General features: G+C 45.2%; 1 protein-coding gene across 9 annotated transcripts in view; it reads right to left on the minus strand.

Moving 5' to 3' along the window:
• Window positions 1–371: 371 nt before the first annotated feature.
• LOC118505394 (serine-rich adhesin for platelets) overlaps window positions 372–25,735 on the minus strand; it is a 60,932-nt gene continuing 35,568 nt past the window's right edge. For all 9 annotated transcript variants that reach the window (XM_036041111.1, XM_036041113.1, XM_036041112.1 and 6 more), the window contains 2 exons: window positions 22,570–23,665; window positions 372–4,337 (listed from right to left, as the gene is read on the minus strand). In XM_036041111.1, the coding sequence (XP_035897004.1) occupies window positions 23,401–23,665 (265 nt within the window). In that variant the 3' untranslated portion in view covers window positions 372–4,337; window positions 22,570–23,400. The remainder of the gene's footprint in view (window positions 4,338–22,569; window positions 23,666–25,735) is intronic.

A 25,735-nucleotide genomic window follows, 5' to 3' on the forward strand; every position in this document is an offset into this window, starting at 1 on the left:
AGACAGTTAGGGAAGGTTTCTAAATAAACACGTGGAAGAAAGCGTTGGAAAAAGTTTTTCGGTATGATTAAATAAAATTAAACACACACTCGCTGCATATATTATTTTCGTTCCATTTTTTTATTCGAAAGAACTATATTTTACTCTCTGTGTGTTTTTGTTTTGTTTTGTTTAATGTAGTTTTATTCTCCCCTTCTCTAGCTACTTGCTTCCTGTAGGCATTGGAGCCCTTATGATTTTCCCTTTTATTTCTAGACAGTGGCCACTAGCTTCATTTCCTCATTTCTGTGTGTGGCAAATAGCAAATGTAATGGCCTAATATGGTAATAAATCACCATCCTCATAATATGATACCTGTTTTGTGTTGTTTCTTTAGTTTTGTGTTTTCCTGTCTCGCTCTTCGCTTCTGAGTTATGTGTTATGTTATTTTCTTCTCTGAAATGATGTTATGCTTCGTTATTTACTCCTCTTTTACACTAGGTTCGGTTTTCTAAGAGTGATTTGGGATAATGTTTTCTTTGTTCTAGTTTTTTTTTAATTTAGTTTCACCTCCTCTCAAAAGACTCTTACACGTCTTAGCAGCTGCTGCGCGCCAGGTATTTTATTTGCTTTTGATTTGTTCTAATAGTGATGGTTTTTCGGTAGCTTCGCTTAATAAGATGCTTTTGTTGGGTTGATTTCGATATTGTTCTTCTTACTAGGCATCCTTCCTATCCGATCCTGTGTGTGTGTAATGTTTTAACTTTTATACATCCTGATAGACATTTTCATCCTTTTGCTTCAAAACATATTTGGTCTCGGTTTTCTTCCCCTTTCTGTTCTGTACTGTTTGGTTGTTTTTTTTTTTTCGCACCATTCCAAATAAGAGCACAACTGTTTTAAATTAAACCCTATAAAGCATAGTCAACTTCATCCATCAGACAGAAACAAAAATGGAAATCATTATACCACCTATTTGAGGTACACCACAGCTAGGTTCGTCAATATAAGGAGGAAGCGGGACTTTTCTCTATTGTCTCATCGTAGGTGCCCCAAATTTGTTCCTTCAATTCCACATCAACTGTTGGAGCACTAAACACGCTGCAACCAAGGACGGGCGGACTCTGACCGACTGACCTGCGCTGCTGTCGGTTAGTAAGCGCAGCGACTTTCTTCTCAACTTCAGAGCAATACAGATTCCAGCTGCAGTTGTATGTTCAGTGTGTTGGTTTATTTCGTTCTAAACTGCCATTATACGGTACTTGATTTTGTTTCGTTCCAGCAGCCGCAAGGAAGCTGCGCGACCACTGCCGGGAAGTATTACACCGTTACAACTATACACATTGGGGGATTATTTATTCATATCTTCAGGAAGGTGTATGCGGGAGCTTTTTTTATGTGTGTGTGTGTGTGTGCTTGTCTGGTTTGTTTTTTCCCCCTCTTTTGGCCTGCACAGGACGAGTTTCTTGTTGCGGTTTTTTCCGTTTTCACTATATTAGCTTTACATTACACATGTTACATAGGACACACCCTGCAGCATGCTACTTTCCTCTTGCTGGTTCGATCACCAGTTCCATATTTATGCTCAGGTTTCTATTTTTATATTCCAGCGTATTTTTCTTGCAGGATCCTTTTATAAAGAGACAATTCCGTTTGCACACCGTTCCACAAGCGAGGGATCGATCACCTCCGATCGACACAGTATTACACACACACACACACACACACACACACACACACATAAATTTCCGTCTTTTTCTTTTCTTCAACACGCGGGCTGTCCCGTATCCTTTTGCTGGGTTTCAAAGCTCCTGCCTAATTGGGCCCGGGGCTGTTCGAAGAGCGCAAGTATTAGAGGCGCAGGCGCCCTAGTATAGTGTTGTTAGTGCGCCGTCGTGTAGTTGTATTTAAATATAAATAAATATGTTTTTTACATCACAGTTCGTTAAAATTAAAAACAAATTGTTATACTTATTCGACTCGTAACGTGCACACACACACACACCCAGTTGGTTGTGGTGTGTCCTTTATATCCAACCTCTACTAGGCTTTAGTCCGCCCGGTTCGTGAAACTTTGTATTGGGCTGACTTTTCTTTTCACATATTTCTTTTTTTTGGTAGTCCTTACTACACACACGCACACACATACATACATTCATACATACACTACAACACATACATACACATACGTACACCTGCACCTAGAGCAGGGGCATTACACAGCAACCACCACTTGTTGGTAGAAAGTTTCAAAGTTCAAAGAGCAGCTTTCGCGCTCTTTCTTTGAAAAGGAATGGTGTGCGCGTCTATGTGTGTGTGTGTGTGTGCTTGTCTTTGTATTGTGTCCTTAGTGTCCGACAAATTCACCCTATTTGCATTGAGAGATGGTAGGGTAGGCTTTTCGTTTGTTTAAAATTTCACTTTAACTACGGCTAATTTCACTAGAAACAGATTTAGATTTAATCTTTTTGTTTTTCCTCCCCTTTTGAGGATCGTCCGACGGATCGCGTACGTCCGGCGGTTTTTTCTTCTTCTTCGTTTTCCTTGCAGAAGTAGCAGTTACGAATAAATTATTATACCACCCTACCGATCTCTGTCTCTTGTTTTCTCACTCTCTCTCTCTCTCTCTCTCTCTCTCTCTCTCTCTCTCTCTCGATGGCTCAACACACACCACACCCGGGGTTTTCAGTCTAAGGAAAAATTGGTATAACAAGCTTCCGGTAAGCGTACGACGGGAAATGATCAATTGGAAATCTATACGACCAACGGCGGCTCGCGATCACGGCAAAAGGAGGATGCGCGCCTAGGATTCCGGCGTTTTTTCCCCTTCAACCTTTATTATACTGGTAAACTATACATATATATTATTGTATTTTTGAGTTGAAAAACGGAACCGTAACGATTTCAGAATTTTTAACAGAGCACGGAAAGCCATTTAAAGGAAGCTAAAGTGGATACTGATAACATAGGATAAGGAGAAGTAGGGAATAACTTAGATAACTTCACGCGTTCCACGTTCGGCTCACTGTACTTAGAAGAAAGGCCTGCGGGGATGAGCTTACACGCCATCCCTTATTTACACATTACTATTTGGTCTATCGGGCTCGATTCGCTTACTTTCCGTTCAGTAAGTACTTCATCCAGGGGGGCCTTTCTTTCTTGTCTGTCTGATCTGTTTGGCTGGGTCGGCAATCAAGTAGTGCTCGCTCTGTCGGTTTCTAGGATACAAACAACACATCGAGACATGTTCGAGCAGCATACTATTCGTGTGTGTGTGTCTTTTTGGTAATCTACTATCCTCTCGCTACTTTGCCGTTTGTCTTGGACAAATTCAAATATTTCCGTTGTTTGCTTCCATTTCCTGTTTGTTTGTTTCTTTTTTTTTGCTAACTCTTAGATAGAGGATACTCCCGCTATCTTGCTATTCCGAATGGGTATGAGCTTCTTTAGTGTTTTTGTATGTTTTTGTTTTTCTTTTTCACATGTAAATTTGACCTAAAACTTTCATCTAACATATTGTTTGTGGTATCGTATTTGTTTATTACGTTTTGTTTGTTTTACTTTCGAATCTGTGGAAGAGCTACGGTTCAAAAACGTAGCGTAGTTTTCACTTTTACTTTTCTTCGATCATTTTTTTTACATTGCTGGTAATGGTGCTGCTATTTGAATGCGCGTCGGTGTACACCTGCTGATACATGTATACTCTGGTCGCATTCCATTGTTTAATGTTTAGGTTTTCTTCTCTTCCATCCTTTTTGTTTTGCTTGTTGTATTCGACCGTTTCGATGCTATTTACACCACACACAGGCACACACAACACCGTATGTACACACATATTAACACAAATAGGACTTTTTTTCTTCTTGTATTTCACGAGGAGTTCGGTCGATGCTTTCAAGTGTGCCATAAACGTGTAAAACGTTCAGCATTTTGTTGCTTACACACACTTTTTTTTGCCTAATTTTGATTTTTTTTCTTCCTTTTTCTCTCTTTTCAGCTCTCCACACATTTGACTGTTTCTGATTGTTTTTTTGTCGGTATACTTGTTGCTTTTGTTTTCCTTCTTTTTTTGGTATTTTATTTACGCATTTTGATACGCACAGCTAACACATCAGTAGTAACAGCATCAGTTTGGTCAGCAAAAAACTGCCAATTGGACAGCAATTAATGCACCATCCTCAATTAACGGTTCCCGGGGCGTTGTTTACAGGGTGTCCTCTCTTCTGATGGCGTAGTTTTCGCTGCTCGAGGGGTTTTGCTGATAATTCGGCAGCAAAACTCAACTCCAATTCCGGCGTGCTATTTTACTATGGGGGAGAGGGGATGATGCTGATGGATGTTCTTTGTATGGGACACATCTGAAACGAAACGAACAAACCGGTTATCGTTAATGGATCATACAAAGGGCAAGTAAGTGTGCAACAAATGGAAATAAATTGTAGAATACAGACGCCATTTTATTTTTGAGCAGTTTCGTTAATATTGGAGCTGGCATGAGTTTGAGGGAGCAAGCTGATGCCATTTATTGATCCACAACCCCGTGTGTGTTGGCACAAACTAAAAGGGTCTTCGCTTGCCTTTAGTGAGAAATGGCTTCCCCGAATTGACCAAAACAATGCGCGGTCCTTACTTTATGAAACATTCCCAGAAACAATGGGACAACCGGTGGGGGGGAAACCATTATGCGCGATGCGAGAGGAGCAGCGCGCACATTCATAAAGCGTCCAATTTTAGCGTCGGACCGCCCGTACATCGAACGCTTCATTCATCTATCTGATTACATTGCGTTCCTGGAAGTGGACATAATTAATGTCTGAGCAGGACTTTCCGCAAACGCATTACAACGGTACAATACGGCTGCACCGAGATTGACAGATTGGAGATCCGGGAAAAAGGGTACAATTTTAGACCATCGAGGGGCATTGGTTTTAAAAAGCAACCTACAAAAGCTCAACTCGAGTGAAATTAAATTAGCTCATCTCCTTCCCAGAATGGAGAAGAACCGACAATGCACGTTTTCTCTGTTGGTGAGAATTAGATTTGTAGAATTTATGTAAGACTCGGTCCTGGCTCTTCTCACTGTCAATCAACAGTAACACTTCGCTAAGGGTAAACAAAAGGACACTTGTCGCTTCTGGTCGGCCCACCAGGTCCGCTCCCGCTACTCCTACATTCAAAACGGGGAACAGCGAAAAAGGACCCGAAAGCTCGCGCCGAGAACTTCGCTGATTGGATGGGTCTCGTCGGATATTCCGACCCCGATTCTCAGGTGCGTTTTACTGACGATGATGGTTGTGTGTGGTGATGTTGGTGCGATGTAGCTATTCCTTCCACCTTACCCAGAGGATCCCTCCCTCCCCCACCCCTGTGCATCTTGCGCGCTTGTGGGGCTTCGGCTTCTCCGAGATCTTTCCACTACTTCCGGCAATAATACCGGGCGAAGATGGGGCGCGCATGCGTGTATCCACAGTACCGAAAGTTTCACCACCAGAGGGGATCTTCTTTTCCGCGTTCTTGTGAAAGTTTTTTCCACACACACACACACACAAAAACGAATCCACCCTCGAATGGACATGACCTCACGCATCCGTGAGGGTTTAGCGTGTCTTGTATGTTGGCGGGTTTTTTTCCGGACCGACACCGGAACTGGAGCAGTGCGGATGGCGAATTTGGAGCTTTGGATTTTAATTTCCACTGAACATAAAAAGGGGGGGGGGGGGGATCGAAACATTTTTGGGGCTCTAATTTAGAAGAAGAATAATCCTCCAAAAATGAGACCCCGTCACTGCACTATGACTCAATGGGAAGCTCCTGTTGGAGATGGCGTTCCTTTTGTCCGTATCGTGTGTCCTTGCTAGAATTTCCCTACTTCTCACCAAAACACAACGGCAGGCTTTTAAAAGGCTTTGGTGTGCTGTTTGGACCAAAAATTGATGACAGGCGGCCTAACAAAGCGCGACAAGAGTTGGGAGGGCGCGCGCGTGTGATGGAGTGCAGCTTCACCAGTTCGTCTGCCTTGTTTGTTTAGCTGCTGATGGTTTGATGGAATGATGCATACCGTCGCCCCCAGCACTTCCACTAGACCCAGCACTGTTCGTCGGGTTATTTGAAACCAGTGAGTAGTGCTCGGCCCTCCCACTCAACAACTTCACCGTTTCTCCAGCTAACAAGCGACAACACAACACAACCAGCAGTACGATGGAGAGCTGCTCCAAAATCTAAAACTCCATCACCACCACCAACCGATCGTTGCTGATGCCAAAGATGACTATTGCACGGTTTGCTTCCTGAGGTCCCGCATCCCCCCCCCCCCCCACATCACTTGTCGGATGCGTCCCGCTTTTCTAGACGCTCACCCTGTATAATATATTGGTTATCAAAAACATATATCAGACCGATGGCAGTAGGATGGTAGTGGCGGACGTGGTGCACAGTTTGATTGCATATCGAGCGCGAAGGGAGGGAGAGAGAGAGAGTGAGCCTGGATGATGCATGATGGTGTGCACACCAACATAAAGGGAAAATGGATATATTTCCGCTCTTGCACACACACACACACACGCTTGCCCAGGACACCCGGACACAATGATTCCCTCCTATTGCTCACTGCCACCTTTCAGTCTCACTGCTTCTGGAACGCTTGTACATTAAGACGACCTGACCGCGGAAAAGCAAGTCCCCACCAATAGTTCCTCCTCCTCCTGCCATCCAAAGTCCCAGCGTTATAGTGGAGCAGCGTGGATGGATATGTTTTGCTCCGCACGATGGTGTGTGATGTGCATCAAGTGCACCACCGATGCAATTTTCGATTTGCGGAAGCAAACACACACACACACACACGTTCGCGCATACACGCATGTTGGTTGATACAAAATCGAAGATCGAAGCACGCAGCGGCAACGGGCTGGTTGGTCGGTGGTTGGGGCAACTGGAGTGAGTTTCAATTTCGACACTAACGACAACGACGTCGACAACAACAACCGGCTCTCCGACTTGATTCTAGAAAGGCTTCTCCTCCTATTCTCCTAGATATGTACATGGTCGTGTGTGTGTGCGTGCATCTGTTTATCCCTTCTTCCGATGCAACGGCTCATACATCGGCAGGAGGCAGGCGACGGATGCTTCGGGCGCGAGGAAACTACTGTTAGGCCGTGCACAGTTTTTCGGGGGGCATCGTATGCAATTTCTAGGAATTGTTTGTCGCTCGAAACACAGTGCCTTTGCACTGTGTGCACTGATGCACCTTACAGTGTTGTGTTGTGCTGCGTAAATACGTCCTTATCGGGGGGGTTTTTGTACAGTACAGACGTGCTGTAAAAATAAAAGCATGCTGCTGCTGGTAGAAGCGCACGGAGCGACGGTAGGGTTTCCAATCCAATCAAATTGAACGTCATTGAAGGGAATTGGTGCGGGCGATGCATTAGAAGCTGCTCAACAACTACTGCTACTGCTACTACTTGTTACATCCGGCACGCAACGTTCCTTCTATGCTGAATTCAATGTGAAAATTAGGAACTAGTTCGAGAAATTCGCTCTGAATTGAAATCGTCATCAAAAAGGAAATTCTTTCCTTGAATATTTAGGAAACAATCTACAGTTTGGCACACCAAGATATGAGTGGAGAAAACCAACGATCTTTCAGAATGTTTTAAATCTAGGCAAGCCGTGACTGGTGTTGAATTTATTCCTTTCCATGAAACCATCACTTATTGTATCAATTTATTGGAATAAATGGACAAACCTAGACAATTTCTCAAACTATTTCTAACTTCATTACTCAAACGTGAATCAACGAGCTGGGGTAAGTTTTATCTAGACAACAATTCTGGTTCAGGGAGAGCTGCACCAGTCATCCACGAGACAGTTCCGGAATTATTGAATCGAACAATAAGTTTACTAACTTGGTATAGAGCCGATATGACCAAGTCGGATGAGTTTAAATGCTCTCCAATCATTATGTGCGCATTTTAAAAACCGTGATCTTGCTGATTACTTTGCTACGGGAAGAATCAAGTCCTAGTAAGCCAGAAATTCGAGTTTTTAGCGCCAAAGGAAGGATCTTGCAACTAAACAGGATTGTTGCGGATACGGCCACAAACTCCTGAGAACCAGACGACTCCTACAACGCACGAAATGCGCCATATATCGCTTATTGATACGGTCGGTAGTCCTCTACGGCCTATCTTTGGCGGAGTATGCGAGCAGAGCGTGTGGAGAAGGCGTATGAACCACAAGCTAGCTGAACTGCTTGCCTGGTGATGCACACATCCTGACGGTTGCCTAAGCCGGAAGGATACGCTTTCTTGGACACGTGATGAGGATACCGGACTCGTGTCCTACTAGGAAGGTGCTCGTCAACAACCCGTCTGGCACGAGGGGTAGCGAAGCACGGAGGAGCTGAGGGAGGTCGGATACAGCCAGGGGGTGAAGGGGTGCAGCCATGGACCGTGTTTCCTGGAAACGGATTAGACACCAGACCATGTCTTTTAACCGTGCTCCATAGGCCAAGCAAGAAGAAGAGAGAAGATCTAGCGGCCACTAAAATCTGTCACTATGATCCTCCTGATCTTCAGCAAAAACAATAATATTAAGAATTATGATTTTATAAAGGCAAATAATTACCCAACAGCAGTGCTACAAGAATTTTACTATCCTCTGTCTATTCTATCCGGGCATTTCGACCAGAAATTAGACATTACTGACTATCATCATGTGAGCTTTTGAGTCTGGTGGCTTTTTACGATAATGCTAACGATACTTTGACAATACTGTTTGAGATTTCTAGGCGACAGGTGCATAGTGATCATGAACAACAAGAGTATAAAACGAGAGTAAAAATAATTCAATTGATCAAGCCAGAATTGCAGTAGCGTACAGTTTCGAAATAATAAGAGCAGCAATAATTCATTTACTTCGAAATAAGCAAGGGTAAACTTTAACAGGATTCCAAGGATTCTGGTTTTGGCTGAGCCTTCTTATTTATTTAATGTTTTCCGAACCCCGTTCCGAACGATGTGTGAAACCGGCCAGAAGCAATGCTTAACTTTTTCGAAAGGTCACCCGAGACCCCTGAGGTGCGGCGGTCTTATAATAATCATTACTTCCGACCAAAACTGTGCGGACACGGACGGTGTCGGTAACGGATTTGTTGGTATCCTTTCATTTTGATACCCAAGAATTGGAACAGGAAGCAACACGTACACACACAGCAATTCTTGCCGAGCCTAAAGCTGGACGACCCGATTCTAGGCGACCCATTCCGCAGATGTAACTGGTACCGGCACTCGGGAGGGAAAGGATGAGGCAAAAAGGCTAATTGTGGTACACATTCCGTGCGCGACGAAACTCCAGCCATCGTCGAGTATCCGTATTTTTGGAGAAGTCTGTGTATGCCCCGTGAGGGAAGAGAGTGGGTGTGCGCGCGCGCGCGCCCGAATGCCACAAATTGTTGGAAGGTTTGCGCCCTTGAACGCTTGCCGATCTCTACACACACACTAGAGCACAACTAACCACTAACAGCCACAAAACTCCGAAAACTTTATCCGATTCGTGTTGTCGGATAAACGGACGGAATGGGGTTTGGAGTGTGGGGATGGAACCCAATTAAAGGCGGGCGAAAAAACAAGGGTTTGCAGTTGGCAAGAAGGAGTACACATTTTGCGGACTGTCAGAGGTTTGGGAACTGTGGGAATATTCATCCCAATCGCAAAGCAATGGCGCGCTTACGCTTGTTGATAATCTTCCAGCAAATACCGTACTGGGTTTCCGATTCGCAACCATTCGCATTCGCATTTTCTTGTAGTGCCACCCTTCACAAAACTCAACCGAAGAAGAAGAAGAAAAAAACGGCTTAATCGGTATAATGGTTGAGGTGGTGCCTGCCGCCGCCGTCGTGGACGGAAGTGCTTTTATCGATTCCCGCCGATGATGCTCTTCAACTTTCCGTACTCACATATATTTATTTACAATTTCCAATCGATCACGTGTCACGCGCACAGCCAGCCAGGCTCCCAGACATTCATTTTTATCGGTTTTGGATTTCCGTTTTCTGGAGCTTTTACCAGCACCAGCTTTCTTGGTGAGTAAATGGTCCGGTGTTAAAGTACTGGGGCAAGTATGTTGGAGTTTTCTTTTGCAATCGATCGAAAGGAAAAGAAAGAAAAACCCCCATTTTAATAATTCACAGTCCATTTTAAAATTCGTAAAAAAAAATCGAAAACGAATACAGTGAAGATTGGTGTTTTAGTACAACTTTTAGTACAGAGATAGAGCTCTTCTAGAACGATTATAAATATCGCACACAAAAAAACCATGCGGACCTTAATTATCTTCAAACAAAGATTCTTCCAAACCCAAGCACTATCTTCTTAAAGCTGAATAGCAAACAAGATTACCAGCGATCCCTCCCTAAAGCTAACGATACTACGCCCGGAAGATGATGCATTGACTGGAGGATGCATACAGCGGCTGGGTGCCTGCACCTTCTCTTCGTTGCTTCAGCTCAGTCATATCGCTAGCCGTGTAGTGGTTTGGTGGAGGTTGGAACAATTTATGATTGAACATGGAATGATTAATTACGCTGCTATTTATTTTCATTAGAGTAATCAAATACACTCGGCTGGGCTTTGTTTCGCGCGCTGTACGCTTTTTCTTCGGCAAACGAGGAGGAAAGAAAAAAGAGTTGCTGGCTCGCTAGGAAGAATTTATTGGTTAATTCTTTCGCATTGAAAGAAGGAATTTAAATGGGAATGAGATGAAAAATTATTCAAACATGCCAAAACCAATTTGATTGATATGGGAGCCTTTGGAAAAAACATTATTACCGGACATTACTATAGTGAGAATAGAAGCTGAGAAATTCGATCCCTTTTCGAAACGGAAAATGTGCATTTCTATGATATCGTAAAATGCACAATTTTAAGCCATTTTTTTACGATTTCAATAGCGCAATAGTGCAGCGTGCAAATAATACTTCTGGATATGAAAAAACAACCCGTTCAATCCATCCGAAATAACAACCCGTTCAATGATGATGGATCACTTTCCGATACTTTTTGCTGCCAGTTTCATCTTTCCCATGCTTTTTTTTTTGTGTTTGTGTCTTTTTTTACAAAAATGTTATCTACACATTACACACTACACACCTATTCCAACCAATTCCCCCCCCCCCCCCCCATTTCCCCCAACGGTTCTGTCCATTTATTGACGTAAAGCTAGAGTAACGAAATCGATAGCCAGAAAAATGCCATTCCCTCGCCCGGTGGCATTTTAACGTCAGTTTGACGTTGAGTTTTGGGCAAGTTCCTCTTACCCAATCCCGCCCAACACACACACACACACACACACACACACACACACCGATCTCAATCCTTCCGGTTCCGCAAATCGATCCTCGAGCGCTCGGCAGTATATATATATGCAGCACACACATTTATCATTATTGAAAAGTGCAGATGAGAAAGATTAATCGCTTACAGGGCACCGTGTGGTGATGGAGGTGGCAGAGCGAAGAAATTGAGCATGGTGGTGAGATGGAGCACGAACAGAAAAAAAAATCACCAAGCTGGAGCAATGTAAACCACCGTCGTAGTTACACCATTAGTACTACAGCGCTCCACACGCCACCAGTCCGTCTAAGACTCTCTTGCGCTACTTCGTCTTAGCTTCACACGATCCAGAGTAAACCTCCAGCGGAGTAGGAAAAAAACGAGGATCTCCCCAACCAGGACGTTGGGTGTCGTCCAAATGGCGACCTGCCTGCCTGCCTGTCTCTTGGGAGAGTGTCGTTGAAGGATTGCAAGAAATTATTATTCTAGCCTTGGCGAACGTTGGGGGGGAGGGGGGGGGGGGCGTGGACAATGTCGAAGTGCACTGATCCCTCAAGTAAGCTAATGCGGGGTGTGTACTACATGCAGCACCCCCCCTCCCCCCCACTCTTACCGGTATAACGACACAAACATGATTTACCCATTTTCCAGCGTCACACATCCATTCCGTGCCCGTCATCCGTGGATCACGGCGAGCTTTGCGAGGCAGCAAAACAAAACTTTTCTGCCAAGTCATTTTTCAAACCCAAAGCCGGGTAATTACTTTAGGCTGCAGAGTCTCGCGTTACGCTTCAGCAACAACCGCCACCCCCACAGCTGGGGTGTAGAGAGAGAGAGAGAGCGGGAGGAGAAAGAGGTGGAGCGAAGATCAGCTAATGCTTTCGTTTATCACTACTGGAACCTCTAGCGCTGACGAACTGTAACGCTTTATTTCGTTACAATAATATAAATTCTAAAATAGAGTTTTTGATAGCAAAGACTTGCAATATTATCACTCGTTTCAAGCCACTCAAGAGATATCCAAAAATGAATCAATTTGTGGCCTTTCATTCAAGAATTTTAGGGTAAAATAACTGGCGACATAGCAACTTCAACTGTTAAGATAGGTCTAAAGCGACTGGATCGGCTAAGTTGTCTGGTGTCTTTCTCCTACCATGATCGGGGCAGTTCTGGAAGTCTTAGGAAGCCTCACTACTTTTGAAGATCAGCGGCTTTTTAGAGTTCTCGTAAGTTAAGAGTTATAATTCATGACAATTGAGGTTCTTGATGACCTCACAGGAGCTAACACTGGTAAACTCCACTCCTCAACAACATCTTGTCTTGTCTTTTTTTTTTAAAGATATTTCTTTATATTGCACGGCGTCCACGCATATTCCAAGAGGCTTTCTGTGGTAGGATTTATTGCATTGGTCGAAGATAGTGCCCTCTACAGGCAGCCTCTTCGCGATAACCTTGGTGATCGCTAAAAGCATTCAGAAGACCTTCTGTGGGAAGTTGGACAGAACTCATGACATCCGTATATTTTCAACGGACTACATGATCACGTTGAATTATTCCTGCTTAACGATCTTAATTGAACTGATCTTCATTTTGTTAGCATCGGCGTAGTAGAACTCCCCTCTTCTTCGTCTTATCAAGTCAGTAGTATGTGTATTCAGCAAATCGACAATGCAAATATAAAGTAAAAACCCGCGAACAAAACCCTTCCCTTCAGTTTGTTTCGCCAATTTCGCGACTTTTTCGGCAACGTCCGTCCAGCTCAGCACACCACGCTCAAGGTTACAGGCGAGTTGTGCGATCAGACAAAACAAGACACAAGACACATTGCGAGCACTGTTAACGAGCTGTTTATGGGCCGTTTTTTTTCTCTCCCCTTACTTCAAAGTGGCGATGTAAAGACGCAAAAGCAAAGCAACTCCACAACAGAAGGGCTATGACCTCCCTGGTTAAGCCAAATGCGACTATTGCACATACCCGCGACGACGACAACGGTTCAGAACATTGTACGTACACCTCAGAAATGGCCGCATTGGTGAGAAACGTAAATGACGCGACGCGTCTAAGACCTGAAAAAATAAAAAAAAAACGTCTGGAACGAGTGCACGACCAGTGGATGGATGATGATGTTGATGATGATGATGGCGTACATACAACTGGCAAATCAAACACGATTACAGTTCCACAGACGTGTTGCTTCTGCTGGTTAAAAAAACAACCGCTCCACGGTCGTAGAAATAAACAAATGAGAAATTTTGCACACGGTTTTGTCAAAAAGGCGATCATGTATCAAAGGTACTGCCAGGTACGTTTACGATCGAGAACAATCGCCGTAATGAACACGTGTTCTGAAGCTGTGGAGCAAGATCAAAGGGAAATAAAACATCTTGCTATAATGCGGCTACAATGATTGGTGGTGATCACTCTACGAGAATTGTTTGCTCTCTAGTCTAGTCATAACCTAACTCTTGTCTAGACATTACCACCCATATTGATCTTGTTTTTATTTCGCTCGATCAACCTCGAGAGGTCTTGGCCTGTCGTTGCTGGCCCTGCGTGACTTGGTTTTACCCGTGTCTGGATAGTTAGTCCCGCGTACTAGGAGTCGGATGGTCCACTATCGCCTTGGCCACCGGACACTATGTTCAAGACTGATTATTTGATCATGATAAGAAAGGTATGCGAATATTAGAAACAATCATGTTGATAATGGTCACCAGTAATACTGAGACTTCAACTTCTAGCGAATATTTCTTGCTCTTTCCGAAAAACGACAGTTGCAATGTTCATCCAGAATAGTTCTCTAAACGTATATTTGGCCAAACTCTTCCTATTCCGACCTATTCGGACCATATGATTTAGTTCTAACATCGCAAATCGTTCACCGTTCGGTTAAAATAAAAGTGTCCCAAATACTTCTTGCAACCAGCCTGGGCGAGACTCACGAGCAGCAGTAGGGCGCGACCGTCCGCAAACAAAACCAAAAAGCAAAACATTCCACTTTCGACCGCATTCAAAAAACCACTCCCATCTGCAAGTACCACCCCACGTATTTTTTTTGTTTTTTTGCAGTAATCATCATCCGCACTTGCACTCGCTTCGTACACACAGGGGGCGATGACGACTATTTATAGAACCGAATATAGCACAATTTGCAGACGTATCATACCGCTTCTGCTGGCTGTTTTTGTTGTTTGGTTTGGCTTGCTTAACGGTGGTACGATCATACCAGTAAATGTCGAACGGAACGACCACGACGAGACCAAAAGTCGTGGCCTGGTGAAGCAACATTTGGCCAGAAGATTGTGCAAGACACAGAACACTGGGCGTTCGCGCTCTAGTTACCGTAATCCATAAAGTAACGTCACGCATCTACGATTATTATTACTAGCCATCTTAGGCTAATGAAACAGAACAATCACATCGGTTGCAAAAGTTGGAAAGAATCTTGAATGCTTTACGCCACGGGACAAAAAATTAAGAGACATTAGGACAACCGTTTTTTTTTTGTTTGGTTTGAATGTAAAATGTCAAGATCGAATGATCGTGGTTGAAATGGCTTTTTAATGCACTTTGCTAGGGGTTAATGAGTTCAGAATTAAGGAAGCATCAGTTAATATGTCAAGCAATTCACAGACATTTTAGAAAAACAGCGAAAAATAATGGATATTTAATTGCTATCGTACAATAGATCATAACTGGATAGGCCAAAAACAAGCCATAAATCACCAACAATAATGATAGTTTTAAGATTGATAGCTTAGTCAGGCTAGGTCATGGGTGTTCTTAAAGAATAAAAAAACATGAAAGATTATTAAACTTTTGACCATTTTTGTTATCTCATACCGTTCATTTTAAGGTCATTTTAATATTATCTATCTAAAGTGATCAACAAAATGTGAGCCTTAATGCTGATAATATCAGAATGTTTATTATTACTATTATTTGGATCTTATACGGCTTTACAGCAGTTCTTTATTCATTGAGAGCATTGCAATATGGAACGAATATTTCGAATATTTGAACCTTCCAATTTTAAAAACATAGAAATTAGGATGTTTAACATATTTGCTGTACAAGAGCTCTGACAACTACGACAGAGTTTCATTGCTGTTTGAAAAATGAATAGCACCCAACGGATCTTTGAAGCTGATTAATCGGCACACCGTACTTTAGTAGACATTCACAGCCTAGCTTATCAGAATGCTGTGCAAGGTACTTGGTCACTTTATTTATTCAAACTCGCTCTCTGTTAAATAAAAGCATAAGTGAAGTACTAACTGCCTCACGGTACTAAAGCTGCTTAAGAGTGGTTATAAATTTGCAGGAATCTGCTGGCTGTTAATTTACTCCAAAAAAGATACTCAATTCAGTGAGGCTCATCACAAATTAATAGCTTAAGATTCATTTATTTTTTAATAAATAAATTAGATAAGTTTTTCGAACATCATTTTCATATTCGTTAACTACTGTATTCCAATAATAATCTAATACGGCCAGCCCTTTCTACCAGAATTAAGAAATTAAGAACAAGAATTAATTAAGAAAACTATTGTATTTCAATAAAACAATAACAATAAAATACAAAATAAACTTAAGTAACTTACTGAGTAACTGAGTAAGTAACTTATTAATAAAAATAAATCTTTAGCTGTAGTATAAATTTTGCGTAACTAAAAGCAAGCAAAGACTATACACATTTTCTTAAAAGATAAAAGAAGAGAAGTAAATAGAATCACAAAAATAAAGAGAAAAATTTGCCAGACGAATCCGCACAAAGCCGAGATGAAGTTAAGAGAATTAGTTACATAAAGTGATATAATTGAGCTGCAATTCTTTTTCGATTGGTGGCACTACAACCTGGAGAGGTCTCGGCCTGCCATTGCTGGCTTTCTGTGACTTGCTTTCACCCTTTAGCAAATTAGTCAACTCGGTGCCATCAAATTCCCGAAGTTCAACATCCTAAAGGCTGCTTCCCGTCCACGTCACGACAACGACGATGTTCCCGAATCCCGCACGACCAACAGAACCTTTTTCCCCCCACCGAGTTCACCCGGGATAAGGTGCATTTCAATGGCAGAAGCAGGAAATGTCTCTCACCCAAATAGCATATAAGATCCATGATTTTGTTGTTGTTAGTATTACGTATAGTCGATGAGATATACGGCCTGGCCGTCACTAGATGAAATAAAAAAAAGTAGTCAGCTCTGTGTACGGGGAGGCGGTCCAGGTGGGATTTGAACCCCGGTCCTGCCGTGTGACAACACAAAAAAATAATATAAAGAAGGATGCAAAAATGCAGCAAAACTAAGAACATCTGCTCTTGAACAGAGCTCATAAAACTGCTAATGATTGATCGTTTCTAAACATGAACGTGGAAATTTGTCCATTTCAACCCAAGTGAAGCAATCAGACAAAGGTTGCCTCAAACAACGGCATAACGCACCCGTGTGTTTGGGAGGGTATGTTGTGTAACGATCTTTTACACAATCTATCAAAAATCTACCCATACAAGCACAAGCACACACACAAGCACACACACATACACCGGGGGCAGTTTTGGTTTGCCATTAATTCGCTTTTAATGACAACAAAGTAAACCGGTGCGCGGATGCGAAATACACTTCAACCTCCCCCATCCCCTTTCACGAGGAGATTTCGATGGCCATTGGCAAACAGTTTGTGAACACACACACACGTTTGGTTTGGTTGGGTCATTCGCACAAAAGGTCGTCGTGAGTTATTTTTCTCACGCTTCTTCGTTTTTTTTCTTCCTTTGGCTGGCCGTGCGTTGGTTAGGTTAAATATTAACATGGTGTCGTACATGAGCCAACGCGGCCAAAATGAGTGCGTTTGTGTGTATGGAACATAATTTTGAACCTTACACTGCGGTAAAAGATCCACCACCGCAAACTTCCTACCCTGCACATATCTGCATGTAATCAACGTGCTGCTACCGGACACTGGACTGGTGCTGAATGTATGTAATTTAGAAAAGCCTTTATCGTACGGTGGCATTTTTCGGCCTAAAGACCGCTATAGCCCCGTTAGCATATATATTTATTGGAGTCCACCAGAGCACACACACACGCATACCATCGCAAAAAATCGCAACACACCGGCACCAAATTCCCAACAGAGGCGTGCTGCTTCCAATCAAGGCACATACAGAATTTCATTACGAACATTCCCAAAAATCTCCCTCTCTAGGGGGAATTACACGCACGAACATACGCATTTCGATACAAAAACACAACCAAAGTGTGTGTGCACACTCCCCCCCCTAGTCATCGCAAAAACCCCTTTCGTTGAATTGGGTGGTCAATCTTCTTCGGCCGAGATTAAGCGATGGAAGGATTATCTGGACCGAACAGGAGGGAAAAAGTACACAACGGAGCGCGAGTGCGGAGATGATGCCTGCTGCAACAAGACACTTGAAAACGTGTTAGGAGTAGGAAAGCTGTGTCCCCTTTTTTTCCCTCTAGATCTCAGCAGTCCATTTCACAGCAGGAAACACCGTGGGAAAACAAACGCGACCAAAGGGCGAACTGGTGGAGTACCCAATCGCCCCCTTATACAAAACTTGGTTCTGGAAGATCCTTCTGTTATCCTTTCGGAGGAGATTTTTTTGTGCGTGTGTGTGTGTATCTCCCCCATTCAAAATACCAATTTTGTACCACCTGTCAACGGTATCCACACACACACACACACGCATAGGAGATGATGGACCACAGGGAAATATTTCCCATAATACATAAAGGATTCAGGGTGGAATTCGTTCAAGTCGTCGTCGTCGTCGTCACTGTCACACCGCCGCGTTCGGTGGTGTTCGCTCTTCCGGAATTATTGATTTTCTGTCATATGACTTTAATGGTCCGCAACGAAGTGCGGCTGGAGCTGCTGCAGCATTGTCCCCCTGCTTGGCCAAGGGCTTCCAATAAAATTTCGCTTATCATTCCATCTCGCTCCCACTCGCTCGGGAGGGGGTTCAGAGGCAAAGGGCAATTTACCGTAAGGGAGCCAGCCAGCAGGCAAGGCAACATTCCAACGGATCTTTTCATCCCCCGCTGAGAAAAAAAAATACCCCAACTTCCCTCTCTCTCTCTCTCCCTCTCTGCTGATAGTTCCGACATTCGGAGCAAGCAATGTGGGAAAAGAGAGGGAGCAAGACAGCAGATAAGATTGGGGGTGCCAAGTTTATCATCAAAAGTTGTTTTGTGTGTGCGTGTGTGTGGAGTATTGTGTTTGCATTATTGGAATGTTTTCCACAAAGAAAACTAAGCGCATATAATCGAAAAGCTTCGCGAAAAACGGGTCTTTCCCACAGCCATTTTTACTGCGTACAAAAAGCGGAAGTGTAATAACAATAAGAAAAATAACCTTCTTCTCTTCAAACACACACACACAAAGGCACGCGAGAACCAACCAAAAAATAAGAGCCACGGCCTGGTTTCGAAAGTTCAACTTCCACACACCATTATACCTCTCGAAAGCTTCATTTTCTTTTTTTTTTTTTTTGAGCTGGAAAGGAGGATGGAGCATCGCGCTCCAAAGTTTTGGTGTTGGTCGCGAGTTTTCGCTCTGCTGGAGAATTCGCTTTCCGGGGTTGAAAAAGGAGGAAGTGTGTGTGTGTGTGTGTGTTTCCACCACACAAAGACCACGAATCTCAGACACACATACATACAGCCACACCGACCAAACCAAACGGACGTGGAAGTCGCGTGCCGTGAAGTTCGTCGACGTCGTCGTCGTTGTTCGGTATCCCGTTTTTTTTGTTTGGAGTGTTTGTGCGCGCGCGCGCGCATAAGGATCCCGAACCATTTTCCTTTCCTTCTTCCGGTTGTGGCCGAGGTGCGTACACGAACATTAACGGTACACAGCACATCTACACGCACCTCGCACCGTTGCGAGTAGGAGCGGGACAGAATCGTGAGGACTTCGTGTAGACAAGAACCTAGCCAGGGAAATCTGGAAGAAACCGGGACGTGGCGGGATGCGTGCGTGGATCGTCTGTATGTATGGCCGCCACCATACCATCACCAGAGTAGTGCAGCATACTGGAGTATACGCGTGTGTGTGTGTGTGTGCGTGCGTTCGTATGTGGAATGAGAACCACCTACCATCATCAAACACAACCAGCGCTAACTCCAAACAGACCCCACCATATTCCCCAGTACTGTTTATGTTCCATCTAAAGGCGCGAAACAGGAAAACCAATCGTAGCTGCACACGACGCGTACCATCCAAAAAGGGATCCTCACCACCGAGAACGAGAAGAGAGGTGGAAATGGGTGGTTGGGTTGGATTTTGTCCGAAAATTTTCCTCACTGGGCATTTTAGTATTTTGATTCGGGGGTTTTCCTACCTTTATCCTCGACCCTGCTTTCCGAACTGCAAAAACAAATTCAATATGCGTACGTGTGTGCGGTTTCGAGAAGCTTTTTCGGAAAGGAACACTACCAAGAACCACGACGGGAGGGAGAGAGAGAGAGAGAGATAGGCAGATCCGAACGGTGCGTTCTCTTTGGTCATGCAAATGTAAATTCCCTCTTTTTTATTTCGTGGCTGGTTTAGGGAACGATGGGGAGCTGTTCGATCCAATCGCTTCATCTCCACCTTGAAGGGGAGCGGGATGTCCACGGATCGAACGTTTGGTCCTTCGAAACCGGATCATTCCCGGTATATTGCTGATATTGCTGATGTGGGTACGAGCTCGGAAGGAAGGGGCTCAGGTGTATAGGCAGTGCCCCCCCGTACACCACCCGCACGCACACGCAATAAAAGGTGAGAAAAGGAGAGAAAACGGCGGTGCAAGCATCGTTAGAAATTGAACTACGCACAAGGACTCTACGCAATATCTCTCGCCCGCCTGATGCCCTTCCTGCACCTTCCCTGGAGAAGTTCGACGGTGGTTGTTGTGCAATGGCGTATCGTTCGTTTTAGGTGCACGTTGATGCTTGGGCCGACCTAGGCATTAATTGTGCTGCCTCGGCCATATCGGCTGTGGCTATTGACCACAATGCAACGCACGGGTGGATTGGGAGTGTAGTTGGCGAGGTCAATCTGCACCCCGGCCTTCGTTCCACATCCCGGCAATAGCCTCACACGCATCTCCACACTGAGCTTCAAAATAATGGCAACGAATGCTAACGGGCGCAGAGAAGCGCAGCACACGGGGCTCGGCGCATCTCGTCTTCTTCCAGGAGTTCCTGGGTGGGAAGCACAGCCCTGAGTTGCCAAGGGACACCACGAACTAGCTAGAGCTAGGTAGCTACGCTAGGCCGGACGGACGAACCTCGCCTCCCCCCCCTCCCCCATTTGGTCGGTTGCCGTGTGTGACGGTTTTAATGGTAAACATAATATATTGCAAGTAAATATGGCTCTCCGTGCTGTCGGAGAGTTCCGAGGCACCCGTAATGGGAAAGGATGCAACAAACAGCATCCAGCGGCACTGGCACTCGAACCGTCCACGTACCATGCTAGATTTTCGTCAGGGAAAAGGTGCAATGCGCGTGCAAACACACGCACGCACACACGCAGCTTGCAGTTGGGGTGGCACGGTGGTGTATCCGTTTTGCGACCAGGACCAGGGGAAGGGGGGGGGGGGGGGTCCATAGCCACCACACACGCCCCACGATCCCCAGGACGCGTATCGGATCGATTGAAGGTTGTACGGTGCGCGCTTGCATTTCGGTTTTCTCCCCGGGTATAGGTTAGGCTCGCATAAACCTCAAACCACAGAACCCGCCCCGACATTCCTCGCTCTCTCCCCCCCCCCCCCTCACTCTCTCTCTCTCTCTGCCGGTCGGATATGCTGACGATGGCACCATCCGAAGGCACCGTGTGAGGATGGTGAGAGGATCTTGCAAAATCAACCGCCAAGTATTAACTGCCATAGAATGTCCCGGGGACCGATGGAGCTGATGATGGTGCTGATGATGATGATGATGCAAAATGCAAATACGAAATTTCCATTCGGTCAGGTAATGGCCACACGATACAGCATCGCTTGCATCTCTTCGTGCCATTCCCCCGCGCGAGAAACATATTTCTGGGCAATTCTTCTACAATGATTTCTCCCCGGGGAGAGTCTTCGAAGAATAGGAGCGAACGCACCGAAAACAATGCCAGTATGCAGCGTGAGCGCGTGTGTGCATTACGTTATCAAAACGGCTGCTGCCATTTCTATATTCTTGCCGATGATCGTACGCGGAAAATTAATACGAACGCTTTGGCATGTAATTTAGATTGGGAAATACTGACCGAAACCTCATCACGTCATCCCGGCGGCATCCCCGGTTCGTCGTCTAATCGCCAACACACCAACAAACCAAGCGCACCGAGTACACACAAATCAAGCCCGGGCGGATAATTAATTCAAATTTGCTGTTACTGTAAACGCGTCCCCGGGTCCAGCTCTGTGAAGCTAGAAGACACCGCAAGTGGAGAGGAGGGCGTGAAAGAGGCCGTGGCGCGCTCGCGCGGTTTCTAATCAGCAACCCGCATATTATTTGACTGGAATGTGGTCGTCTCTAATTGAAGCCAGGCCGGGGTGAAAGTAGGAGCAGAAGACGAACTAGAAGAGACGGCCTGATATATGTATGTGTAGGGCTAGGGGCGAGCAGCAAGAACGCGACACGCGGGCAGTCGAGAAAAAGAGTCTATAATTGCATCCACACACTCTCGTATGTCCACAAATCAGACCCGTTGTTGTGCGTCCGCCCGAAACAGAGACGCATGTCTTTCTCATACAGTAGCCGAGAACCGAGAACTCAGGGACAGGGAAGTGTGGCCGGGACAGGAAGGTCCAGCAGGTGAGCGGACTATAAATGACAAAAAACGGCACACGCACACACACACACAGATGACCTGACCGCGCCTCGGTGCACAAAAACATGTCGCATCGTCATCATCATGGCGACCGAAATTACGCGGGTCATTCCCAAAATGGCTGACGGTGTCTCGGTGGCCGCGTGGCAACAGCGCAGAGCACAGGGAGAGCGAGAAAAAAAAGAAATGATGACAGCATCTAAATGAATTTTCCACCGTGGTGGTGTACGGTGTTGTTCGTGCTGCGCGAGATTAAAACTTAAGCTCGCCGGACGGTTGTGTCATTTAATGTGGCTCCGATGCTCTTAAACTTCCCAGTAAAGCAGAACCGCGGGAGATGTTGATAAATTCTGACCGAAAACACCCATTCGCTTTGGGCCTGTCTGCATTCTACACATCACCTTCCATATTTTGTTCTAGGGCCTACGGTACCAACCTGGGCGCAGATGTGAACGGCACGTACGGGATGCATGTGCAGTAGCCGCAGGAGCCGCTTTCCGTGAGGCTCTCGCTAAGTGCGCTTCCCTATTTAGCGCGTCGCCGTGCTGGTTTGCTGAACGGGGCACCCGGTTTAGTAGTTGCTTTGGAAGTGATTGAAATCAAATCCGAACGGGTTGCGCTGCGACATCATGGCGGCACTTTGGGCCGCCGTTAGGCTGTGGTGATGTCCACCACCGGTGCTGAGCACCTGCTGCTGATGTTGGTGCTGCTGCTGCTGTTGCTGCTGCTGCTGCAGCTGCTGTTGCTGCAGTTGATGGTGCTGCTGTTGCTGGTGGTGATGTAGATGCTGTTGCTGTTGCTGTTGCTGCTGCTGCTGTTGCTGCATCAGCGCGGCACTGTTCATCATGGCCGACTGCTGGTGGTGGTTTTGCTGCTGCTGTTGCAGGTGGTGTTGCTGCTGGTTGTGCAGCTGTTGCTGCTGTTGCTGCTGCAAAAGGTGCTGCTGTTGTTGCTGCTGTTGCTGGTTTTGCTGTTGCTGCAGAAGATTGCCAAGGTTGTTGCCGAACGGCGAGCCCTGAAACGAGCTCATCGCGTCCAGTCCGAGGCTGGACGCGTTCGCGTTCGAGGCACCACCGCCATTATTGTTATTACTGCCAACGTTGCTACTGTTGCTGTTGTTGTTGTTGTTGTTGTTGTTGGTGTTGTTGCTATTATTGTTGCTGTTGCTATTGGTACTGGAAGTGTTGTTGCTGTGGTGCTGTTGATTCAGTGGAACCGTTTGTGATTGTGGTCCAGCAACAGCGGGCTCTTTACGAGCCCCATAATGTCATTCGCCCGTCGCAGTAATCGTAGTCCATTGCCATGGACTGTGATAGCTACTAGCACCTCCACCACCTGCACCTGCACCTCCGCCTCCTCCGCCGCCGCTGCCCACACCACCACCAGCGCTGCCACTGCCTCCTGCGCCGCTGTTGCCACCCGAGGCCGTGGTGCCGCTACCGGAAGAACCACTTCCAGTTAGGGCCGACAGGTTGCCAACGTTGGTACCGGTTGGCGTGACACCAACACCCGCCGCAAGACCTTTTTGAGCACTGCAAGAAGGAATAAAAAAGAAGCGAAAATAAGGGCATTAATATCTGAGCTATGTATATTCATACAGCTATGCTTTTCAAGTTTTTGTTGAAGCAGTGGGACATTCTGAGGAGCTAGCATTAGTTCAATTTCAATTCTTAATTTTCTTTTTAATATTGCAAAAGTGATGTTGCTAGTTTGATAGAAAAGTAAACGTTTTTTTTTTTCAAGACAGATCATTTGGTGATGTAGGAATGGGGGGAATGGTCGACGATCAGGTTAAACCATGAAGATTGTGGAGTAGCGACATTGGCAGTCAAAATCTTCGAAACCCTCACATCATTATCATGTGGTTTCGGTGAGCATCCAACGAATCAGTTGCGATGGGGTTTTAGTTTCTCCTAGGTAGCTTCTAGACTAAAATATGCTTAAGCCTTCGTATTGAGATATTAGATATCAGAACTAATGTTTCATAGCTGTTATCTTTTAATCAGTAAAATAGTATTTTTAGAGTTGGCCTAGAGCTACTTGTCAAGTCCAAAATATTCATATTAAACGAAGTGCCTGGCACGTAATGTTCAATCTATCGATATATTATATAGCCCTTCAATAAGTACTTTAAGATTACATTCAATTCCCGGGTACAACATAAAGTAGGCCGAGAGTTATGCCACAAGAATCGAATAAAAATCACATCAAATTGCTGTTAGAAGACTAGGAGCAACGCTTCCGATTCTTCTCCAACAAAATTCATTTACCAGAGCAATTCCCAGTTCTACAATTCCGCACTTGATAAAAGACATTTGAAGGAGATTTGAAGGACAACTGCATGCCTCGCACGTCCGTTACACATTCTCCCCCCCGGCCTGGTGTACCAAAATGCTGTTCGACAGCAGCTATGGTAACCTCCTTTACAAGGCTCTACTTGTTCGTAAGCCAATTTCGATCTCAACCCGTCAATCTGTGTGTGTGTGTATGTTTGTGTGACAGAGACCACCGAGATAATGTCAGAATGCGAGGTGGTGCTGCGCACTGCTACACTTTGCACCTTGGTGTCGTCCCGTATCGATACGAACCAGCAAACCAGCCAGCCGAACATGGAAAATTCATGTTAAAGTAATTAACGAATTCACTTTACAACATCAACATTCGGGCGCTGGCGGTGATGGTTTCGCAAAACGGCTACGGACATTTGAAAGGGTTCGTTGCACAGAACGCGCCCCGTCCAATGCATTATGTAGCGCTGTAGAGAACACATCAAGGAGCAATCGTTTGCCGATCCCGGGATTGCGGGATATTAGGTTCGCTGTTTTAATTGTTAATTCAAACTGTATCGGAGCTCTGGCGAGCTGACTTTCAATACTCGCTCTCTCACTCTCTCTGCACAGCTTTTGTGAAGGTACGTTTATGGGTCTCTACAGACCCTACAGACCCTACAGAAAGACAGACCACCGGGACCACATTGATGTGGATCGATTGAACGCGATCGCCATCATCATTCTGCGGGACCCATCATCAACATCCTCAAACACAAATGAAAGGGGCAATAAGGGTTGTAGAATGTTTTGAAAATAATAAAAAACACACACTCACATATACACAGTTTCCCGGAATGAACCTATCGACAACTTCAACCCGTATTCCCGTAAGGGTGGCGATGCAAGTTGTACACTTGATGGGTTACCATGTGCACCGATATCGTCGAACCCGTCGAAACACACACACACACGGGACGGCTATCGCGGCCGGGCTGTTCTCGCGGGCAGAGAGAACTCCACATCACATCATCGAGAGGCCGCGCCGCGATACTAATTGAATTAAAAACCCACTCGACTAAGAAGAAGCAAACAAACAACAGAAAAGTATAAACCAAACCAGGGGGGAGGAAACAAATGGCAATATACATTCTCGCACTGGTGGAGTACGCACATGGGGAGGCCTCGCGAACTGTTTCACGTTCCCGCTGATAAGATGCCCGCGGTCGTTGGAGATACGCATAGTGGCACAGGCTCTAACGCTGTCCGTGTATCTCGATCCGGCGCAGGCACAGCGAGTGATGAATTAGATTGATTTTCTTCGATGAAAGCTAA

Source organism: Anopheles stephensi, chromosome 2 (assembly GCF_013141755.1).
Source record: "Anopheles stephensi strain Indian chromosome 2, UCI_ANSTEP_V1.0, whole genome shotgun sequence".
In the NCBI taxonomy this organism is placed as follows: domain Eukaryota; kingdom Metazoa; phylum Arthropoda; class Insecta; order Diptera; family Culicidae; genus Anopheles; species Anopheles stephensi.